The 22083-nt window shown below is 32.2% G+C and overlaps 1 protein-coding gene across 1 annotated transcript in view; it reads right to left on the reverse strand.

Moving 5' to 3' along the window:
* Positions 1-1771: 1771 nt before the first annotated feature.
* Positions 1772-22083, reverse strand: part of SHOC1 (shortage in chiasmata 1) — a 133565-nt gene continuing 113253 nt past the window's right edge. Inside the window, 6 exon segments of the mRNA XM_051972417.1 lie at positions 1772-2049; positions 5752-6301; positions 6304-6714; positions 10716-10865; positions 14131-14262; positions 21001-21094. Of these exon segments, the coding sequence (XP_051828377.1) occupies positions 1949-2049; positions 5752-6301; positions 6304-6714; positions 10716-10865; positions 14131-14262; positions 21001-21094 (1438 nt within the window). The 3' untranslated portion in view covers positions 1772-1948.

Here is a 22083-nt window from a genome sequence, read left to right on the forward strand (position 1 = left end):
ACACAGTCAATCCAGCTCCTTGTTTTCTGAAGGGCTGACTGTAAAATGAGAAGAAACTACAAGTCTCCTTTCTATCATTATTGATTGGCCTGAAGAAATGGGACACCCTGGAACTTTGCCAGTTATGAGTCTTCAAGGTTTCCTATTTACATTTTGCTAAGCCCTTCTACTACTTTTCCATACCATATACATGTGTGTGTTTGTGTTAGGTATAATTATTTTACATTGGTTGAAAAGAAGGGGCACAAATAGAGCCAATAGGTTATAGTGAATTTGTCCTGAAAACCAAAGCATCTTTAGTTATTTATAACTACATATTTGTAGACTTAGAATTTAATAGAGAGAAAGCAGTTTCCTAGGCTTAGAGATTTAAGAGACAGTTCCCTGGACTTTTGCCAAGTCTGCAAAACCAAGTGAAGAAAAGTGGTTAAATTAGAGACAACCAAAAATAGTTGAGAAATAGTCACCAGCTTCAGGACCTTACTCAGACTTCCATTTTTCTTCCTCTAGATAAATGAGAAAAAGAAGGCTGATTGTGTTGTGATTTTGCAAGGCAAAACACAAGCCTTCTTGACTTTCCTCACATTTTAAAATATATTTGAACTTTGTTTTAATAATATTGTCAATATTATTCAGTATCAGAAATCTTGGTTAAGGAGGAATGGCATTATCTTTGTTCAAAAAAATAATCAAATTATTATTTTCCAAGAGTGTTCTGTTATCCTACTCAGTTATCATTGGCACATCATGTCAACAAGGCTCATTTTATGAAAGGGATAATTGTTAGCAACATCTGTTGTTTAATTTAATTTAGTTATTTGTATTTGATATTTTGGTCCTCATAATTGAATCATCCAAAATTGCAGGCCACGGGGCAAATTGATGTGTTGCAAAAGTGGAAATTCTTTAGCAAACCGCACACCCAAAATACATTGCAGAAGGGGATTATTTTGTGTAGTTATGAAGACCTATCAATGTATGGTATTTTAGTAACCCACAAACGATGAGACATCTTCAAATGCTTGGATAAAAAAGTATTTTTTAAGCTATTCTAAACTGTTAGGAAGAATTCTAATTCTAATATCATATCTTATGCTAAAGATACATGAAACAGTAGATTTACTAAGGAACAATCTTTTAAAACTGGGGAGAAGTGTAAATCCTAATAATTCCAGTTCTTCAGACCTTACAAGTTTCATCACCATTTCATAAGTCCTTACCTTTCTTCATCATTGTCCAAAATCCTAAAATTTGTGACCAATGTTCTGAGATCTTTGGGATAGCTAACATTTACATACTGCTTTAAGTTATGCACAGAACTTTGAATACATTATCTCATTTGAGATAAAGCAAGGACACAAAGAACTGGGACAATATTGCATTTTGCCTGAAACTTGTAAAGGAAATGCCTGGAAGCACCATTTGTTAGAAAAGACTATTTCAAAAACTATTATTTGGGATCACAGGATTTTTCTTATTGTATGCTTTTAGTAGGAGCCATTATAAAGTTGCAGATTAAAAATGTTAAAATTAAATTAAAAATTAAAAACTTTCCAGTCAAGTTTTAGTCACTTCCTTGTCTCTAGAGGGATGGCTCTGGTCTTTCTTTTTTACTTTACTTTTTACGCCTCACTTTTTTTACTCCATGTCAGAGGCATGAAGTTTTGGGTAATGAATAAATTTATTCTCTAAAATTACTTGAATTCTGACAACTTACCTTGAAGCTTGTGAGAGTTACTAATGTAATTGATAAAATTGATAAATATTTATTTACCAAAATGTAAATTATAGGAGATGGTGGTGTATATTTCTTGGAAATTTAATTTCAATACAACATTGAGAACACAGAGAAAAATCTTAAATACATGCTGACATTTGAATAGTGTTTCACACAGTGAAAAAGCTCTTCCAAAGCTCTTCACAGTGTGGAAACTGGCCCCATGTTTCTTCAAAAGAACTTAAGGCGTGTTTGGCCATCAATTCTTCCAGGGACTTTTTCACACATTAGTCGCCTTCTTTTGATTTGGGGTCTCTGTGAATATATCAAATCTATGAAGAAAAGAAAAATTATTTTGTTGCAGGTAATGTTTATTTTATGAAAGTAGTTTATTTTAGCTTTATAAATGGATTTTGGGCAAAAGGATCTGTCCACTATGTATTATATATGTTAAATTTACAATTATGCTAAAAAGATAAAACTATTTCAATTATTTCATTTATACATAAAAGCAATTTTTTCTATGTAGTAAAACAAATTTATTGTTAAAATTTTTTATATTGCTAAAATGCTCCAATATAAATAAAACTGTAGGTGCTCTCGCCTGGAGTAAAAAGCAGGTATAAATTGCTAAGACATTAATTACTAAGGCATGATTTCTGACTGATGGATGGAGCCACTAAACTTTCACAAATTAGGGAATGAGAAAGAACCACCTCTGGCTTAAAAACTCATCCTTAAAAATTTAGGAAATATAACCTATGGTTCATCTAGGTTATGTACATGTGTACACATATACATGTATATATCATATATATACATTAGATACACATGAGACAGACAGGCCTACATTTATCTATAAGTATGATATTAAGGTAAATGATATTAAAAGACATGTTGCCTTGGTTGTCTATGGACTGTGGCCTGTGGGAGATTGGTGCTATGGGCCTAGACTCTTTCACTAATCACTGTTGCCTGGCTCTTTCCTTATTTTACTCAGATTTTTTCTTGGATTTGTACAGATAGATCTATCATATACATAAGTCCTTCAATTTCTTTAAGCCCACACCCAAGAGGCACATGTGCCTTCTTTAGATTACTTGGGCTTTGGGGTCTCTTTTTGCCAGAAATTTGAGTCATTCAAAGGGACGCTGGACCAGTAAATCCTAGTACCTGTATCTGAGGACCTTTGGTGTCATTTTGGTTTCGCTCAGGCCAAACTGCCTTCACCAGTATAGATCATCAATTACCTCCGACATTTATAGCCTTAGAGTTGTCTAGGGGCACTGAGAAGTTAAGTAATTTGTCCTTGGTCACATAGTCAATATAAATAAAACAGAACCAGATTATCCTGCTCTCCAAGATCAGACTTCTGTCTATTACACTATGCCCTCTTTCACTGAAGGATCAAAAAATCTGAAAATCTTCACACTCTTAATTTTGAAGATGAAGAAACAAACTAGAGAAGGAAAAGTGACTGTCCAGGGTTACCTAAATTGTGAACAGCAGAGGAAGGAGCTTGGGTCTTTGACGCCAGACTTCATATCTTCTATTACACTGCAATATCTTTTACGCATATACACATGCGAAATAAATGCAAAGTCTCCTGGATAGTTCTGAGATGATGGTGTAATAAAATCCTAAAATATTATTAGTGGCACACTCTTTGTTGATGACATTTTCAAACTGAAATTACAAGGAGTTTTGGCTGGCCTCTGAAGATCTTCAAAGGAATGGCAGACTAGTTCTAGGTATCAGCACTAGTACTTAAGGGAAGTCAACTGTAGCACCTATTTTTTCTATATAGTTCATAGTGCTTGGCCAACAATATACAATACTTCCACAAGCTTTTGAAGTGACTGTTATTTTTCTAAGGTTTACATTTATTGTCACTTCTTGTCTCATTCAAATTCAAAATTCTTTGCAATTTTCTTAAAAAGGAATTTTGTAAATCTAACAAATAAAAAATTCATATTTATTTATATGTCTGACTACTCTAATCTTTGGTTTTGATTGTATATAGCGAATTCAGGGAATTTTCTCATGGACATCTGATAAAATGCATTTCCTATAAGCTATTTAATGAAGCTTCTTTACATCCTGTAAAATTTACTTGGAAATATTTCTTAATGTCATCTCTACCACTCCAAGGAATAGTTATAATAGTCAAACTAAGCAAATATTAGGTGGGGAAAATCACTATAAAATATAAATATTTATATATTGGTTGCTTTTTATTATTTAATTATTATATATATTATTATTATTATTATTTAACACCATTACATTTACATTCTTGGAAATCTAGGACTAGGGAAAAGGAGATTAAATTTCGGTATTGTTATAAAAAGTTAAGTACATTAATGGTAATTAGCAATAAATAGAAGGATTTAAAAATGAACTGTACAGTTATAAGGTAGAAAGCGACTTTTTTCACAAGAGAAAAAAAAATTGAGGTTTTGTAGCTATATTAAAATTTGTAAAACCAAGCCTTTAGTCAGAGACTTATAGGATTTAGATTTCCCTTTAGGATCAACTGCCATGATCTACAGCTTCACTCTTCTTTATAGATCTATTCCAGCTCCTCGGATACCACTCTATGTTCCTGGTCTTTTGTGCTTTATTTGGCTTCCCACTTTATAATCTTGCTCTTAGACTTAAGTAGTATGATTATACAATAACTTGCACACTCATATTCTTCTTACCTTGTCCTGTGGCCACTCAAGGTCTGTCAGACCTTCCATGCACTTTCTCTCCTCTAGATGAATGCCAGTCCATGAAGGCTTGCAGTTGTTCCCACTACTAGTCTAATCTCAGTTGGACCCTGACTGTTTCATGATAAACTTTTTAGACTTCTGTTCTCTAATCTCACATTCACTCTTATAGAATCTGTTCTAAACTCTTATTTCCTCACTCCCCCAGTGCAATTCCTATTCTACTCTCCTCCCCATCCCCTGATTTTTAGCAGATAGTTTCCCTTCTTCCTTTACTAAATAAGACTTCATTTCACCTTTCCTCATCTCCTCTATGCCAAATTTAAATCCATCTATACCTTCAAGGAAATGTTTCCTTGGCTTCATTCTTCAAGATGACCTTTTTTTTTTTTTTTTTTTTTTTTGCCAAGGCTAATCGAATTTAATTTGCTTAGCTAAGCCTCACCTTTTTGTACTTGCAAAATTGCTTCTGAATATGAATTTAGAATAGTAGGATTTCCATTAAGTTTCTTATTAGCTTTGTGTTAGCTACTATTCCATTTTTCTGAAGGGAAAATTCAGTCATCTATTATACCAGCTCTCCCCTATTCTGTGTCATCAGCAGATTTGATAGGCCTTTATCTAAACTATTAATAAAAATATTAAAACAGAATAAGGCTAAGGACGGATTATTTCAGATAGCCAAATTATTTCTGACATCTAGACCACCTGTGTTCCTTTGACCTTTCTGGTTTTCTTTTTTCCTTTTACTTGTGATGGAAACTCCTTCCAACAATAACTTATCTATAACTTAGAGAATTCACTGGGGCACTAAAGTTAATGGACTTGCCCATGGTTTATAAATATATAAAGTCAATATATGTCAGAGAAAGAACTTTAATAAAAGTCTTTCTGAATTTAGATTTCCTTGTTAGCCCCTATATCATAAATGAATTATGATGCCAAAAAAAGAAACTTTTCCTTTTTTTTTTTTTTTGGCGAGGCAATTGAGGTTAAGTGACTTGCCCAGGGTCACACAGTTGGGAAGTGTTAAGTGTTTGAGGATGAATTTGAATTCAGGTACTCCTGACTCCTGAGCCAGTATTCTACCTACTGCACAATCTAGCTACCCCATTTACATACTTTTAAAAGTGCTTTTAAGTATGCTACTTCATATTTCTGTTTGCATAATACATGCTACAACCCCCCCCCAAATATTTTGATTTTAAAAACACAATGAAAAAATTCATAAGAAAATATGGTTGTCTTTTTAAAATTCATAAATCAATGATAATTAAATTTAATTTGAAATTATTCTCAATAAATAATAATAGTTGTTACCTGTTAATGATTTATTCTCTGCTAAATTCAATGAGGTTCTCTTCTGTCCTGAATATCTCCCAGATGTTTGCTGGACAAACAGATTATTGAATTTTTCTGAAGTTGCATTTAAATTATAGGTACTGCAATTATGTGCAAATGAATTCACACTGGAGAAAGCTGATAATTCTTTCCAGGAAGCCTTATCTGTTTGAGCATCTAGCCTGTCATATATGAAATCTTTTAATTCACCAGATTGATAATTTTGTTGAAACATAAAGGGGGTAGAGGCTGTATTTAAATTATCTTTTTTAAAGAGCCATGCATCATATGAGCTCTGTTCTCTACAGTATTGCAATTTGGGAGGATGGATTTGTGATTCTAGTATACTGTTCTTAAAATTCTGGGTTGCAGGATACCCAGAATTCTCTAGTAAAAAGATGGGGGAATCCAATTCTTTTCCTATTTTTCCTTTTGTTGTATGCATGTTTTGTTCCTTGTAGTTTATACAATCAGAGTTAGCAACACTCTCAGTCATTCTTGCTTCATAATTTATTTGAGCTAGTACTGCAGAAAAGACATCATCTGGGTCTGAATCATCCTGTCTTGGAAGGAAGTACCAGCTGTTCTTCTGGATTCTATGTTATTTAAAAAATCAGTATTTTGTAGTTGCTTTGGGTTCAAATTGGAATTTTCCCAGTAGTTCATCTGTTCACAAGATTTTGAAGACGGTAAAATATAATGCATTTCACTTAGGCCTATGAGAGAAGTGGTACAACTTGAAGAAGGAACTTTAGGAACTTTTTCATATAATTTTGGATAACAATAATACTCATCCTGTCCTTGAAGTGCTGAAGAACTTGAGGTTGAACACTGAGAATAGATGGTGCCAGGTTGATATGCATTTTCTTGAGATGATGAAATTAAAGGTGACTTTGTGAGGGATGAGTCAATCTTGAACAAAGAAGTAATCTCAACAAAGTGCTAAAAAATTCAGGGAATTTAATATGACAAAATACAGTTAACAATTAATTCAACTTAACATTTATTAAGTATCTACTTATTATGTTTGAGGTACCATGTTAACTACTGGGAATAAAGGAATGGAAACCAATATCTTCCTTTACCTCAAAGAATTTGTAATCCAGTAAGAATACTGAGACATATACACTCATAAACATACAAGTTATTATTTGGTTAGATGCATAAGCAAAGTCAAATGGGGTAGAATGAGAGATTTGAGAAAGGATCACATTTATCAGGTATCAGGTAAGACTTTTTGGAAGAGTTGGCTTCTGAGTTAGGCTATGGAGAAAAAAGAATGATTTCAACAGTAGATGCATGGTTTCAGGATACACCTTGTACAAATTCATGACAGGAGAAAGAGGACATCTCAGAAAAGCTAGTAATTCAGTTTGGTTGTAGCAGAGTGTAAGAAGAATTATATGAAATAATCCTGGAAAGATAGATTGGAGACAGATTATAAATAATCTTAAATTAACCAGGGTCAATATTGGTATAATACTAATATATTATTTGGTTAGGTAATGGGGTAGAAGAATTTTATGCAGGGGAGAATTGTGATCACACTTGTGCATTAGGAAAATCATATATATTAGGAAGAAGAGAGGCCGGAAAACAGAAATAGTATTAAGAAGCTATTATAATATGATCAGATATGTACTTTAGAAATATCAGTTTGACAACTTGGTGGATGATAGATTAGAGGAAAAAGATTTAAGCCTGGGAAACCAATTAGATGGCTACTCTCTTGGTCCATTTGAGAGATTATGATGATAACAATGTTGTTTGTTTTTGTTTTTGATAAAAACAAGGGGAGAAAAGCATGATTCTTACTGTATAAGGACCACAATTTTGGGGAAAGAATCTAGATATCTAGATATTTGGGAAAAGAATCAAAATCATGTTATTTTAACTGTGAGCTACATCGTCATACAATGTATCTCAAAGCAAAGTTTTATTTGAAATAAGTTCAACAAATGCAAAACTGATTTGCGTTTGTAACATCTAACATCTGTTTTGAAAAATCCTAATTCTTGCCTTTGTATTTATAAACAATAATAAATCTGAATGTCGAGAGAGAGAGAGAGAGAGAGAGAGAAAGAGAGAGAAAGAGAGAGAGAAGCTATAATAATAGTATAAGTAGGAAGAATCAATTATTGAATTAAGGTAGTGGCAGTATGAATTGAAAGGAAAAGTGAAGGATTTGAAAGCTATCCACAGGATTTGGCGTATGAATGAGAAAGACCAGCCTGGGTGACTGGTCATATAATCAGAATTTCAGTATAAAGGAGATAGTATATGCAGTGGAAAAAAGCACTAAATACAGAGTAAGGGGGCCTGAGTTAAAATGCTGAATTTACCACTTAATATCTATGTGACCCTGGACAAATAAAAACTTCTTTGAGTTTCTTCATTTATAAAATAAAGAAATTGGATTAGACAATTGTTCCAAGGCTCCTTTTTAGCTTGTTGATCTTATGATATAGAAAGCTTTTTTTTGTTTTTTGTTTTTTGGGAAGGAGAAAACATTGAGATGAATGATAATGATTTTTTTTGGGGGGGAGAATACTGAATTTGAATTATTAAAATGTCAAGTAGGCAATTAGAAATGGAGAATTGCTCCAACTGATAAATGATCAAAGGATATGAACAGTATTTCAAAGTCTGATTCTTTTTGTATAGTAAAATAACTGTTTGGACAGGTATACATATATTGTATTTAACTTACACTTTAACATATTTAATATGTATTGGTCAACCTGCCATCTGAGGAAAGGAGTGGGGGGAAAGAGAGGAACAGTTGGAACAAAAGGTTTTGCAATTGTCAATGCTGAAAAATTATCCATGCATATATCTTGTAAATAAAAAGCTATAATAATAAAAAATAAATAAAATGATAGAAGGAGAAAAAAAAAAAAGAAATGGAGAATTGGAAGTGATAGGAACAATTTAGGCTAGGCCATCCAAATCTAGAAGTCATGAGTGAAGAGTTTGTAATTTAATTATCATTATCATTATCATTAACAAAGAAAGCTGATGTTTTATCTGCCATAAGAGGTATGGCACCATTGACTGGGGAATGGTTAAACAAATTGTGGTATATGAATGTAATAGATTAGTATAGGAGACAATAAATTTGAAGTAGTGATGGGACTCATTCAAGAGGATGTGTCTAGTAGGAAGTGAGGAATATATGATTTTGTCTGAGAATTTGGGGATGGAGATTTAGCTTTAGAAAGCATAAAAGTAAGAGTTTATAATTTAATTCATGGAAGCATGATGGGATAACAATCTTAGACTTCATTTAAGAGACAGTCTGATAACTCCTTTGATGGGGAGAGGGGATGACTGTGATATGTGACTATAAAGGAAATTACTGTCTTGTTAAAAATAATGTGATGAATACAGAGAAATAAGAAAAGATATACAAGAATAATGTGAGGGAAAGAAGTAGAGCCATCTCAATATACCAGAGATGTCAAATGCTGCTCAAGGGCCATAAACAGATGATTGATTATGGCCTGAATTAATTAAACCTGATTAAAATGTTATTGGGAAATATTTAACAAAATAAATGCAATGTAAATAACAGTAACTTGTGCCTTTTTAAGCTAATATGGTCCATAGATATCCATTTGTATTTGTGTTTGACACTACTAATATGCACAATGATTATAAATAACAATATAAATGAAGAGAACCATCATAAAAAAAAGTTGCAAAAAAACCTCCCATCATCTCTAAAAAGAAGAGATGATAATGGTTTCTGTTTGGAAAATGCTGAATTTCAAGTGTTGAAGGGCAACATTTAAGTGGCTATTTCTAGTAAGCTACATCTAGTAAGGCTGTAGCTGATGGGAGAGATTGGGGCTAGAGAGCAAGATCTGGGAGTCACTAGGGTAGGACTTAAAATTTAACTGATGGGAGTGATATTACAATTCTTCTAGTTCTTGCTTTACACTGATTCTGGATTAATCAGAGCATATTCACAATGGTGGTGTAGTGGATAGAGGGCTGGGCCTAAAATCAGGAAGACTTAAGATCAAATCCTGTCTTAGACATTTCATAGTTTTGTGAATCTGAACACATCGTTTAACGTTTATATCAGTTTCCTTAACTGTGAAATGGAGATAATAACAGTACTTACTTTTCAGAGTTGTTGTGAGAATCAAATGAGATAATGTTTGTAAAGTGCTTGGCAAAATTTCTCTCACATAATAGGCATTATATAAATAATTAGCCATGCAAAGCACTGTATAATCAATAGTATGATAAGATCTTATCATAATATTCCTCTGTTCATAACTCTTCATAATAGTTCTCTTGTTTCTTGATGTCCCCTAAATCTTTATCCTTAACTGGATGCTCAAGAAGCTGTTTTTCCCATGCCTTTCCAGCTTTATCTCACACTATTCTTTTCCATGTATGCAATGTAATTATTGTATGTTGATTGTACAGTATTATGTATTTCTGTAAAGTTGCAGTATCCTCTTTATCAAATTGTTATTTTTATTTTTTTCCCTCTTTTTAAAATTTAAATTAATCTTTTTTTTTTTTTTTTTTTTTTTTGCTGAGGCAATTGGGTTTTTAAGTGACTTGTCCAGGGTTATACAGCTAGGAAGTGTTAAGTGTCTGAGGTGAAATTTGAACTCAAGTCCTCCTGACTTCAGGGCTGGTGCTCTATCTATTGCGCCATCTCATTGCCCCACCAAATCACTGTTTTCATGTGAACAGGAATAGGTTTTTACTTATATCTATAGTAGTACCTTAGTACTTGGTACTTTGCAACCTGAGGATACTTACTAAATAATTATTGATTTAGTAAATATCAAATGACTAATTTTTGTCATGAAAGTTTCAAAAGGTAATATGTTCAAATAAATTAATATGTCATTAACTGTGAAATAAGAAAATAGAATTTAAATGCTTCTCTTTTGAAATATGAATTCTAGAAAACTGACCTTTAACACTTTGGAGGGAACTTGAGGTAAAAGTCCTTGAAGTTGATCAAAAGTTGCAGATAGCAGCCAAGGCAGTGAAGGGCTTTTGTTTAACATAAGCTGAGCCACCAAGGGATTGATACAAGGAAAATCAAGTAAACACATTTCATCCTGGATAAAAAGATTTAAAGGATGGTCAGGCTTTTCATAATGATTCATTTTATGCCATTTAGTTTGTTTGGAAACCTGATATTTCTGTGTTTTACAAATATTCATGCCATAGAACATGGTGCCATGGGAGGTGGAACTAGAGAAAGCCAGTATAGTTCTTAGTATAAAGAATCAAAGAATATTTGCTTCAGTTTATCTAGTGAAAGAGTTGGTTGCTGTACAACTAAACTGTACTTCTCTAGTTGGCTCCTTTATTTTGAAACTTTAATAGTTCCCCTTCTAAACAATAGTTATTTGCTAGTGTTCTAACTGATGAGTACATTATCATATTTTCCAGATGTTCAATTTCATGAAGGCCTTATACATGGATGTTCTGGTAAATGTTTAATATTCAGCTTACTGAAAAAAATAATGTACATACAACACATTTTAAAATTTAATCTATATTATTAACATTTTCTCCATCATTTTCTCAAGTCTACACAATCAACTAAACAATAAATCAAGCTCTGATTTGTAGTGTTTGCCAATTTCTGAGATGTAAAAGCTCACCCTGAAAATGAAAAAAAATTGCTATTCAGAAACCAAGCTGATGCCAGCATAGTACTATTCTGTGAAGAACTTAGGAAGATCATGTATCAATAACTGACTAACCCAGACCTTTAGACCTAAAAGTCACTCCTAATTGTCTAGAGAGACTAGCATCCATCTTTACCACTTCCATGGCATTTCCATCTTGGAGCTTTTGTGGTCAAGTAGATGGGAATGGCAAGCCTAGCAAATCTCACACAGAGTATACCATGATCAGAAATGCCTCCATTTAGCCTTTAAATAGGCATTCATCATTCACAGAAAACCCTGTAACTTTTAGTGGATAAAAAGTTACCTTAGTTTTGTATTAATGTAAAAGTACTAATATGAACTAGTTCATAGATTTCTCAGGCAGTTTACACTGAGAGGAAAATATAGTAAACATTAATGATATCAGAACTCTTGAATCAGATTATGAGAACTGGACTTATAGTGAACATTCCAAACATTCTGTAGAGCAGGAATCATCAATTTTTTAAAGCTGAAGGGTCACTATTAGAGTTAAAAAATGCCATTGATGTCAATAAATTTTACAAAAAAAGCAAAGAGGAAGAATAATAAAGGAGAAATAAAGAAAACTTAAAAACTGAGGGAAAAAAAGAGAAGAATAAGAATAGGTAGCATATATTGGAAAGTAGTAAAGTGCCACCAATAATTTAACTAGTGAATATTTAACTGGCACTAATTGCTTAGTTGGATGGTTTTAGAAGAATCAGGAGAATAATCTTTGCCCTTGGCTTGTGTATTAACTGCATTTAATAAAAATTAAGTTATTTTATTTCTTTGTTCCCTTTCTCATTTTCCTTCTGGAAAAACAGAAATAGATCTTTTGATTTATGATAGATCATCCTGATAACTTGGAACATGTAGCCAATGAAAGCATCTTATAGCACTAGAAATAGAAGAAGCAACAAATAACAGAGTTGGAAGGCAGTTTTAAAGATCAAAATATTTGGAAGCTGTAAGTCACTGATCACATAGTTTGTGTTCAGAGTTTTAGTGCCAATTGTCAAAGCTCATCACAGTGAAGTGTAAGACCCAAGTTTAATTAGATTGGTATTAAATTCAATTAAGTTCAATGATGATTTATTGACAGCTTACTGTAAAGCACTTTACTGGGCAAGTTCTTCTTACCCTAACATTTTTAAACAATTGAAATTGAATTAAAATGCACACTTAAGGCAGCCTCAAAGAAGAGGAGAGATCATTAGAGCATCATATAGACCAAAGAGGGATATGGATGGGAGAATATATGCTAAGTAGCTATCCCTAATTTTCAGTGTCTTCTCACCCCTAGATTCTTTACATGCTAATTACATGCATATAATGAGGTTTTGAGCAACTCTTCCTCTCCCTACTTTCTTATATAGCACACACTAATTATGTTCCATTCTCCCTTTCTCCCTAAAATACAGATTCTGAGTTTGTGGCTCTGATTTGTTGTGGCAGGAATGGCTATACTAATCTTTATATTCAGTAAATAGAGCTGACACTGGCTTAATTGCTGAAAAATATGTGTATGTATTTTGAAAATAGTTTAGTGGGCCTTTTTTTCATGTAGGGTGAAAATATTCCTTTTTTCTGTTTCAAAATTTGATATACCAAAAACATTAGCTATGTCCATAGATAAAACCAAAAAAAAGCCTGTGACTTCAGTAGTGTAAGTCATCAGTACAGAGAGCAACTGTTATGTGACTTAGTAAAAAAAGTCTCCAAGAATTACTCTGGCCCAAAATATATCACAGTGTGACTAAGCTAGTGAAGAACTTCTGTTAGCTTAACTAGGTTGGTTCTCAAACAATAGAAAAATAGTACATCACTAGATAAATACTTGAAGCTTTTATAGCTTGGCAGCAGAGGTTTTGCTCAACTGGCTTAGCTTTTGAGAACTCAAGATAACTATAATTATAATAGCACTTAGTATCATAGGCCTCAAATAGATTATTACTATGGAATGAGAAACAAAGATGCTAACCAAGGATTAGAATTGACAATAATAAAAATTATAATAGCTGACATTTACATAAGACGTTAAGGGTTCAAAAGAGATCTATAATCTATTATCATATTATAATTATACATTATATTATGTATATATTATATGTATATACATATGGATTTACCAATATATTATTTGATAAACTGTAGAGGGATCTCTAAATAACTTCTAGATTAATTTTTTAAACATTAAAAAAGGTTTGAGACAGTATTTCTGAATTTAAAAATTAAAAGAGTAAGCAATTTTGGAGTAAGTTTTAAAACCCTGGAAGTTTTAAGTTTATAAGTAAGCATCTGTAATAACCTAGTATGCTTAGTAATCAACTGATTAAGAAAATTTACTAATTAAGAAAATATTCTATACCTCCACTTGTTATTTTTCAAGGTAATTACTAAAGAAATTTACTAAATTTAAGATTCTATAGATATTATTATTGTTTTTTCATCCAATTTAATTCTTAATATACCTATTCCTTTAAGTTAGGAATTTGATCAAAAGATAAGGTTTTTAAAAAACTATGTTATGTATAAAATTTATATACATTGTGCTGTTCAATAGCTACTAATACCAAATGATCAGCACCACTTAAATGAAACTGAATCTAACATTATAGTATCTAAATTATTTATTTACTTTGCAATCAATAAAAATAATTAACATAGTTAAGAAATATACTTCAGATGGTGAGATTGAAAGCCAAGATTTGTCCAGCCATTCATGAGGCTCTCTCTTAGAGGACATCAAGATGTGGTCAGCAATTTGGCGAATCAGCTGTGCAGTTTCTTCTACTCCTGGCATAATAACAAGCTAAAAGAGTTTTTCCATATTAGATATCAGATTACATTAGAGAATAAAGTAGTACATATTTTATGAGTTTTTATTTAAACAGCAACTAAGGTAACATGAGGTGATTTTTTAGCTTTAATATTTCTAACATAATGAAATGTATTCATTATAATTAACATATCCCACCTGATATATAGGTCATTTCATTTATGATGTATAAGAATTTTTCCTTTCCCCTTTCATTTTATGGAACTTTATAATTTTCTATTTACAATTTTTTAATTTATTACTATTACAACTTTCTGTAATAAGGCTATTATTAAAATTCATATAATTTAGGTAAAATCCTAACTTGAACAAGATTAGTAATTAAGAGTGTTTTTTCCTAGTAATTATGAAATAAAAATCCTTAAAACAAATATTATAAAATGAATATTTATTTTATAAAGGCATCTATCAAACTTTCCAAAGACAAAGTTAAATAAAAGAAAACAGACAATTGTAAATGAATCTAATACCATATACTAAACCAAATAAAAGAATTTATTTTAAAATAATGATTGCCATAATCATTTTGGAGTCATAATATACATTACTTTTATATGTCATAGCACAAGATGTTATATAATAAACATATGTAGTTAAAGTAAAATTAACCATTTTTTTTGTAATTTATAATGCTACTTAAATTAGCTAGATATCTAGAAGCATTATAATAAGACGTCTAGGAATTATTATCTTAGGTACTCAAATTTTCTATAAATGGAAATGAAGAAACATGAAAACTTTTTACATTATTAACTCAATTGATATTTACTCAAACATGTGCCTTTTATTCTTTCCTTTTGTTTTATTAGGTCCTTTCAAAGTAAAACTATTCTGAAGATTGATTTCCTTAGAAAACATACTAAATGTATACATTTCATAAAATAGTTTTTATTTTCTAATTTATATTATTGATAAACTGCAAATGATCTGAGAAAAATTGGCATGCTATTTGAAAAAAAGAACTTAAGATACCACATTCCTTTGACTGAATAATTTAGCCTTAATTGGATATAAAAACTCTTATTTAAATAGTGTTATAATTTATCAAGAACTTTGATGAATAAATTATGATTGAATAATGTAGTTTAGTGTTAATTGGTTATAATCACATTTTTATAGTTATAGTTTACCAAATACTTTATATAATTTCATTTTATAGTCACAGCAACCCAGGGAAGTAGATGCTGTTATTAGCTTCATTTTATGCATGAGGAAACTGGGATTAGAAAGCTTAAGTGAATTTCTAAGAGTTACACAATTAGTAAAGGTCTAAGGCTAGATTCCAGCTTAGGTCTTCTTGGTACCAGTTCAAATACCTTGATCTACTCTACCATTTAATCTCTTTAAAAAACACTGCTGTTAGTTAGTATAGCAATAAAATACCACAAAATCTGTGTTACTTTGTTGTTTTCAGTAATGTTTAACTTTTTTGTTTGTTTTTTGTTTTTTGCTGAAGCAATTGGGATTAAGTGACTTGCCCAGAGTCACACAGCTAGTTAAGTGTCTTGAAACCAAATTTGAACTCAGGTCCTCCTAACTTCAGGGCTGGTGCTCCATTCACTGCACCACCTACCTGCCCCACAATGTCTGAGTCTTTAAGATGCCATTTGCTGTTTTTCTTGGCAGATACAGGAGTGGTTTGCCATTATCTTTTCTAGCCCATTTTACAAATAAGGAAACTGAAGCAAACAGGATTAAGTGACTCACTGAAAATGAAATAGCTAATAAGTGTGTCTGTGGCCACATGTGAAGTCAGGAAGATGAGTCTTCCTGCTTGCAGGTTTGACACTCTAATCTAGGATTAGAAATATAAGAAAGTATGATAGCCTTTATATCTGATCCTCGAGATAGACAGAAGGCATTGGTATTTTCTGGATAGTAGCTTCCCATGGCCAGATCTATGTTTGGCATCAGATTGAATGATGGATTAAAGTGGGGAGAAACCTGAGGTTAAGAGACCAATTAAACGGCTGCTTCAATAGAGCAGGTGAGATGTGACAAAGGCCTATATTAGAGTGGCCACAGTATGAGTAGGAAGAGGGAAATGATATGAAAGATGCTATGAATATAGAAATGAAAAGATGTGACAACAAATTAGATACATAGACTGTGAAGAAAGAATTGAGAATGACATTGAGGTTGTAAATTGGGATGACTTAGAAGGGTTTCTTTATCTATAGAAAAATTTATAATTATCTTGTAGGGTTCAGCTTTGCAGACACACTAAAACAAAAAATATTTCAAGAGTTCTGACACTCACCACTCTCAGGGATGTAGAAGTTGGAGGTTCTACCTCTTGTAGCAGGCTGTTGAGTAATATTAATAAATGTAAGTATATTTAAAGAAGATCAATAGAATCATGCCCTTTGGGTACTAGATGAATGCTATTTATCTTAAAGAGAAAACTTAATAGAAAAGGGCTAGCTGTCTTCAAATATTTGTGGAAAAAGGATTAGACCTGTTCTGATTGGCATTTGAAAGAAGGCAGAATTATGATCAATAGAATTTACAGAGAGGCAAATTTTAGAGTCAGGCTATTTCTACCTGCTCTTCAGAGTTCCAGGGGTAAAACTGTCTTAGGGAATTGGGTAGGGGGGATGTCTCTTATTTCTCTATGACTATCAGCTCTAGACCTTAATAATTATGACTCTCTTTTGCTAAAGAATACTCTACTCTGCACCACTTTGGTCTCAGGGGTATTTGGCTTAGTATTTAACTTGGTGAGCCACATACTATTAGTCCCATCAAGCTCACATCAAAAGGAGATATTGCTGTTGAATGAGTCTCTTCAGCTTTTGCTGGGCTAGCATCTCAAGTTTATTCCCAATAGTAACTCCTTGTTCCTCAAGGTATAGATGTTAACCCAATCTCTGCAAGAGTGGTAGACTGAGGCTCCCTATGGATCTTTCTAATTGATAATGTCATAAGCTCCACTTCTGTCACCAGTCACTGAAAGTGAAGAAGTCCCAGAAGAATCCCTCAAGAACTAAGGCAAAAAAAGGCAAAAAAAGGCAAAAAACTTGAGCTGATAATTTTTTTTTTTTGGAGAAACTTTCTATTGCCAATCCAGGAACTTCCTTTTCAAAATGTAGCTAGTGAACCAGAACCCGTAATAGAATGTCCACCCCTATTCCTTAGTCTCTCCAAGGTCTTTCTTTGCACTCTGTCATGATTCTCATGGAAGTATGCTCATTAGCCTCTCCATATACCAGACCCTTATTACATTAACATAAAGAAAAAACTTCCTAATAATCAGAATTGTCCCAAAATAGAATAGACTGAAATGTATAGAGGTAGTGAATTCTCAATGACCATAGGCCATTACGTTTAAGCTAGATGATTTATAAACAATGCTATAGTTATGATTCATATTTTTGGTAAGATTTGGACTAAATGGCCAATGGTGTTCCCCCCAGTTCTAATATCCTACAAATATATTATTAGTAGTAGAATTTTTCCAGAGTAAGGTAGGGTATTAATAGCAAAAAACAGTACTATTACTCTGTACTGCTGTATTTTAAGGTAAGTCAGCCCTATTATCAATATTGTGGTCTTCCCTTTAGTGGTAAAATACTACCAGTTCCAGACATGGAAATGTATAGAATTGAACTCATATTCCAATTGTAAAACTAATCTACATTTGTTTATAATGAAAATTGTAGGTTAATAATACTTATTCTGACTATTGTATCTAAGTATGACTGGGAAAATAGGCCAGTTGATCATGTAATGAGTGAGGAACAATTGCTAGATAGTCCTTGTGTTCTATTGGTAGTGTTACATTTGAAAATTGAAGTAAATTGAGAGACAATGATCTGAACATGATCAGTTAGACTAGCAGTAAATTGGATCAATGGCCTCTTTTAATAACCAAAGAGGTAGGATACACCAGCCTTAATATAATTTTGGGAAGTATAAGAGAACAAAGAATAGGAAGAATAAAATAATATGACTGGTTACAAAGGGAAATATCATAGATGATGGAAAACAATGTAATTAGATAGAAGTCTGATGAGTAGCTTATTCTTTTTTGGACCACCTGTTTCTCCCCGATCTTTTTTGTCATGCTTAATGTTGTTCATCAGCTTCAGATTATTCTGGCTGTGTTAGGAGACACAATTCTTATAAACCGATGCTATTCTTTTGGGTTCAACTTCTATTTACTTGTTTGTTTAATTTTTCCCATATCTTTTAAAAATCTATATGTCAGTGAATTTCCAAATCAATCTCTTTAGTTTCTCTTTGTCTTCTTCAAAATAAATTTTGCTTGTATTTTTATAATTTCAATCTTAACAACTCATTCTTTTAGTGATGTCTCTTTCTTTCAATAATAGACCCCTGGATCTTGGCTTTTCTTTTTCTGAACCTATCTACTTTCCCAAAATATAGCATGTATATTAAAAAGTGTATGACTTTTATTTGTTCCATCAAGAATAACAGAACATAATAATAATAATAGAACAATCACTTGCCCTCAGTGTTCCTGTTGTTTGTTTCTGCTTCAATAACCATTTCTTCCTTTTTGGCCAGAATCATATCTAGATTAGCAATTTCACTGGTCATTGTTTCTACCTTTTAAAATGCTGAAATTTCAGTAGGGAAAGTTGTAAATTGCCCAGATGTTCTGTCATTGGCAGAGAGAATGCCAAAACATATTTTAATAATTGAAATTTCTTATCACTACACTGTTATGTCAAGCTTGTGACATTTCCATATTCCTTGTCTAATTCAATTTTCTTTCCAGGTGATCTATAGTATACTCCCTTAACATTGCTTCTGCTTCTACCTTCACTGATTTTTGATAAATTGGTCTCCACTCACAGAAATAAGTATTAATAACCAATAATTGGGGGGTCCATACTTTTCCCCTTTTTCTAAAGTCCTAATTTCAAAGCTCAGCCTCTGAAAAACAGGACTAATGATCGAAGATAGGATTAACATATTTTCCTCAATTTAGATATTGCTACCCCATCCAACTTTACAAGAAATTTAATCTAAGATGAAACAACTAACTCATATGTTTTTCTCAAGCTTGGGTGGGGGATATAGATTCTTTGTCTATATTTCCTTGAGGCTTCCTATTTTCTATTCCTTCATTAATTTTTAACCAGAGTTTATTGCCACCCTTAGAAACATCCAGTCATCCAAGGGTATATAAACTATCATTATGGTTTGTCTTTGGTTTAAGAAAGAAAGCTAAATGATCAGTCCTTCTATTAATAAAAGATTATTAATTTAATTAATAATATTAATTTATTAATAATAATAATTATTAATAAATAATTATTTATTAATAATAATAAATATTATTAATAATATTAATTTATTAATAAAGTGATTACATAGAAATTATCCCTCAAACTTTTTAAACATCAAACTGCCATGCTTTTTCCCTTAAGTTCCTGGATTTCCTTATGCATTTATATTCTAGGGCTAAATTCCAAATTCGAGTCCTAATGATGACTATGAAATCAAATTTGCTTCCTTCCATTACTATCTTAAGTTAACCTTACATGTTGTCCATATTTTGTACATCTGAGACCATGGATTTTAATATTGGATCTCTTCTTGAATTTTTATCTTCTGCTAGTGGTATTATCTTTTGCTTTTCTTCTAATTAATGTTGTACATGCCACTAACTTTATTAGGTTGATCAGATCTATGGGTATCAGTTTTTTCTCTTCCATTTCCCTCTGCAGTTTTTGATAAGATCACAAGATTGTAGAAAAGAATATTTTTTTTATCAGTTCTTGTAAGCCCTAATGTTTTAAGCCTTTTATTATTCCAATATGAACTCCATTCTCAGACATTTCCATGGGAGATCTCAAAACTAACATTATTAGCTTGCTACTTTCTCATGTACACTTACTTCTGCAATTTATATTATTTGTAAGTTCTGTAAGAAGTTATTTCTAGATAACATCTAAAGTATAGAGACATCATCTTGAGGTATTAGAGATCTCATGATTATTCACACTGATCAAAAGAACATGGGACATTTTAAATTTGTCTATCAGGTCAACCGAAGTTATTTTTGTCAAATCCAATTTGATTTTGTCATCACCTAAATTCCAATATTCTCTAACTGTGAATAACCCATGTGACAGATCAGCTGCCATTGATAAAGGACAGGAATTTGCTACTGTGTGACTGCAGAGAAATCTCATCATCCTTCAGTTTCCAAATTTATAAACAAGAGGGCTATACTAGATGCTAGATACATAGGTCCCTTCCCACTCAAAATCTGTAACTGATACACTAGCTGACTCATCATAGGCTTTTAATGATCAGTAACAAATTAAGCTTTTAAGTTAACAAATTTTGCATTTTTTACAGCAGGATGATATTTTTGGATAAGTAAAATTCATGAATTTTTGAGATTTCCCCACTTTTTTTGCACACTATTTTTTTTTTTAAAAAAAACTTGCAATATATCATATGGTATAGTAGAAAAAAACAGATTTAGAATTAGAAGTCATGGGCTCAAATCTCAGCTCCATTATTTACTATGAGACACTTGGGCAAGTCACTGTAACTCATCTATAAAATAAGGGTGTCAAAATCTTTTACTTTATAGGATCATAGACTTAAAAATCTAATCCTATAATCTTTTAATTCGTATTCTCAATGATTATATGAGCTTTTGTAGCATTTTAATTTATGGATTGCATATATAAAACATATAAAATAATAAGAACTATTAAAAAAAACCTTCACTTCCAATTCTTCAGATTTTGACCCAAATGGAACCAAAGCTGCATAGATCAGTGCTAGATGATGAAGCGTTTTTCCTTTAAGGCAGTACCTAAAATAGAGTGACATTATTATATTGCTACTCATTTGTCATACAAACATAATTGTCAAAATATTGAGGAAAACAGCTTTCTGTATTATAATATTACCAGAAGCTTCTTGTTAAGGAAAGATTAAAACAGTATCAGAAATTAATTTTAGTTCTACCTAATCAGATTTTCTCTGCGGCATCTCACATATTTCTAAAGCATTGTTTTCCCAGTGGGTAAGGATAAAAGAGTCTGGAAAATAATAATTCAATAGGAATCTTCTTAAATACTGCTACTTATAACAATATTTTTGTAGTTATGCAAGTATAACATATCAAAGACAGGCTCTTTTTCCAATCTGTATTTCTCTGGGCCTCTGTTTGTATGTGTGAATGAATGAATGAGAGAGAATGGGGGGCAAGAAAGGAAAAGAAAGAAAAGATAAAGAGAGGAAGAGAAGGAGGGAAAGGATAAAGAGAAGAGGGAGACAGAAGGTAGGAGCAAGACAGGGGAAGGGAGATGGAGAAAAAGGAGAGAGAGAAAGAGAGAGAGAGAGAGAGAGAGAGAGGGAGGGAGGGAGGAAGGGAGATGGAAAGAGAGGGAGAGGGGAGAGAGAAAGGGAAGGAGGAAGATGGGGAGAAAGAAGGAAGACAGATACAGAAATAGAGGGAGAGGAAAAAAGGTAAAATGATTTACTTGAAAGCAAACATTACTTAGGAAACAGAACTAAGGATAAAGACCTGATTTGGTTTATATGTTTGTGTCATCATCATCCCATAAGTTAAAATATTGGGGTAAATAAGGAAAGACTCAGAAAAATAGTAGGGGGAAAAGATCATAGAGGTAGGGTCAGTGAAATGAAGGCTCATTCTGATGTCAACATTTTTTCTCAAGATGAACATCTAGACATGGATTTTTAACTCTTTAATTAAGCATAAGGCCATACTACTATACACTGTAAAGTGAATGAGAAACTTTGTTACGTTGGTAAATTTAATAAGGGTTGCCATCA

The sequence above is a fragment of the Antechinus flavipes genome, chromosome 1 (genome assembly GCF_016432865.1).
Source record: "Antechinus flavipes isolate AdamAnt ecotype Samford, QLD, Australia chromosome 1, AdamAnt_v2, whole genome shotgun sequence".
Lineage (NCBI taxonomy): Eukaryota > Metazoa > Chordata > Mammalia > Dasyuromorphia > Dasyuridae > Antechinus > Antechinus flavipes.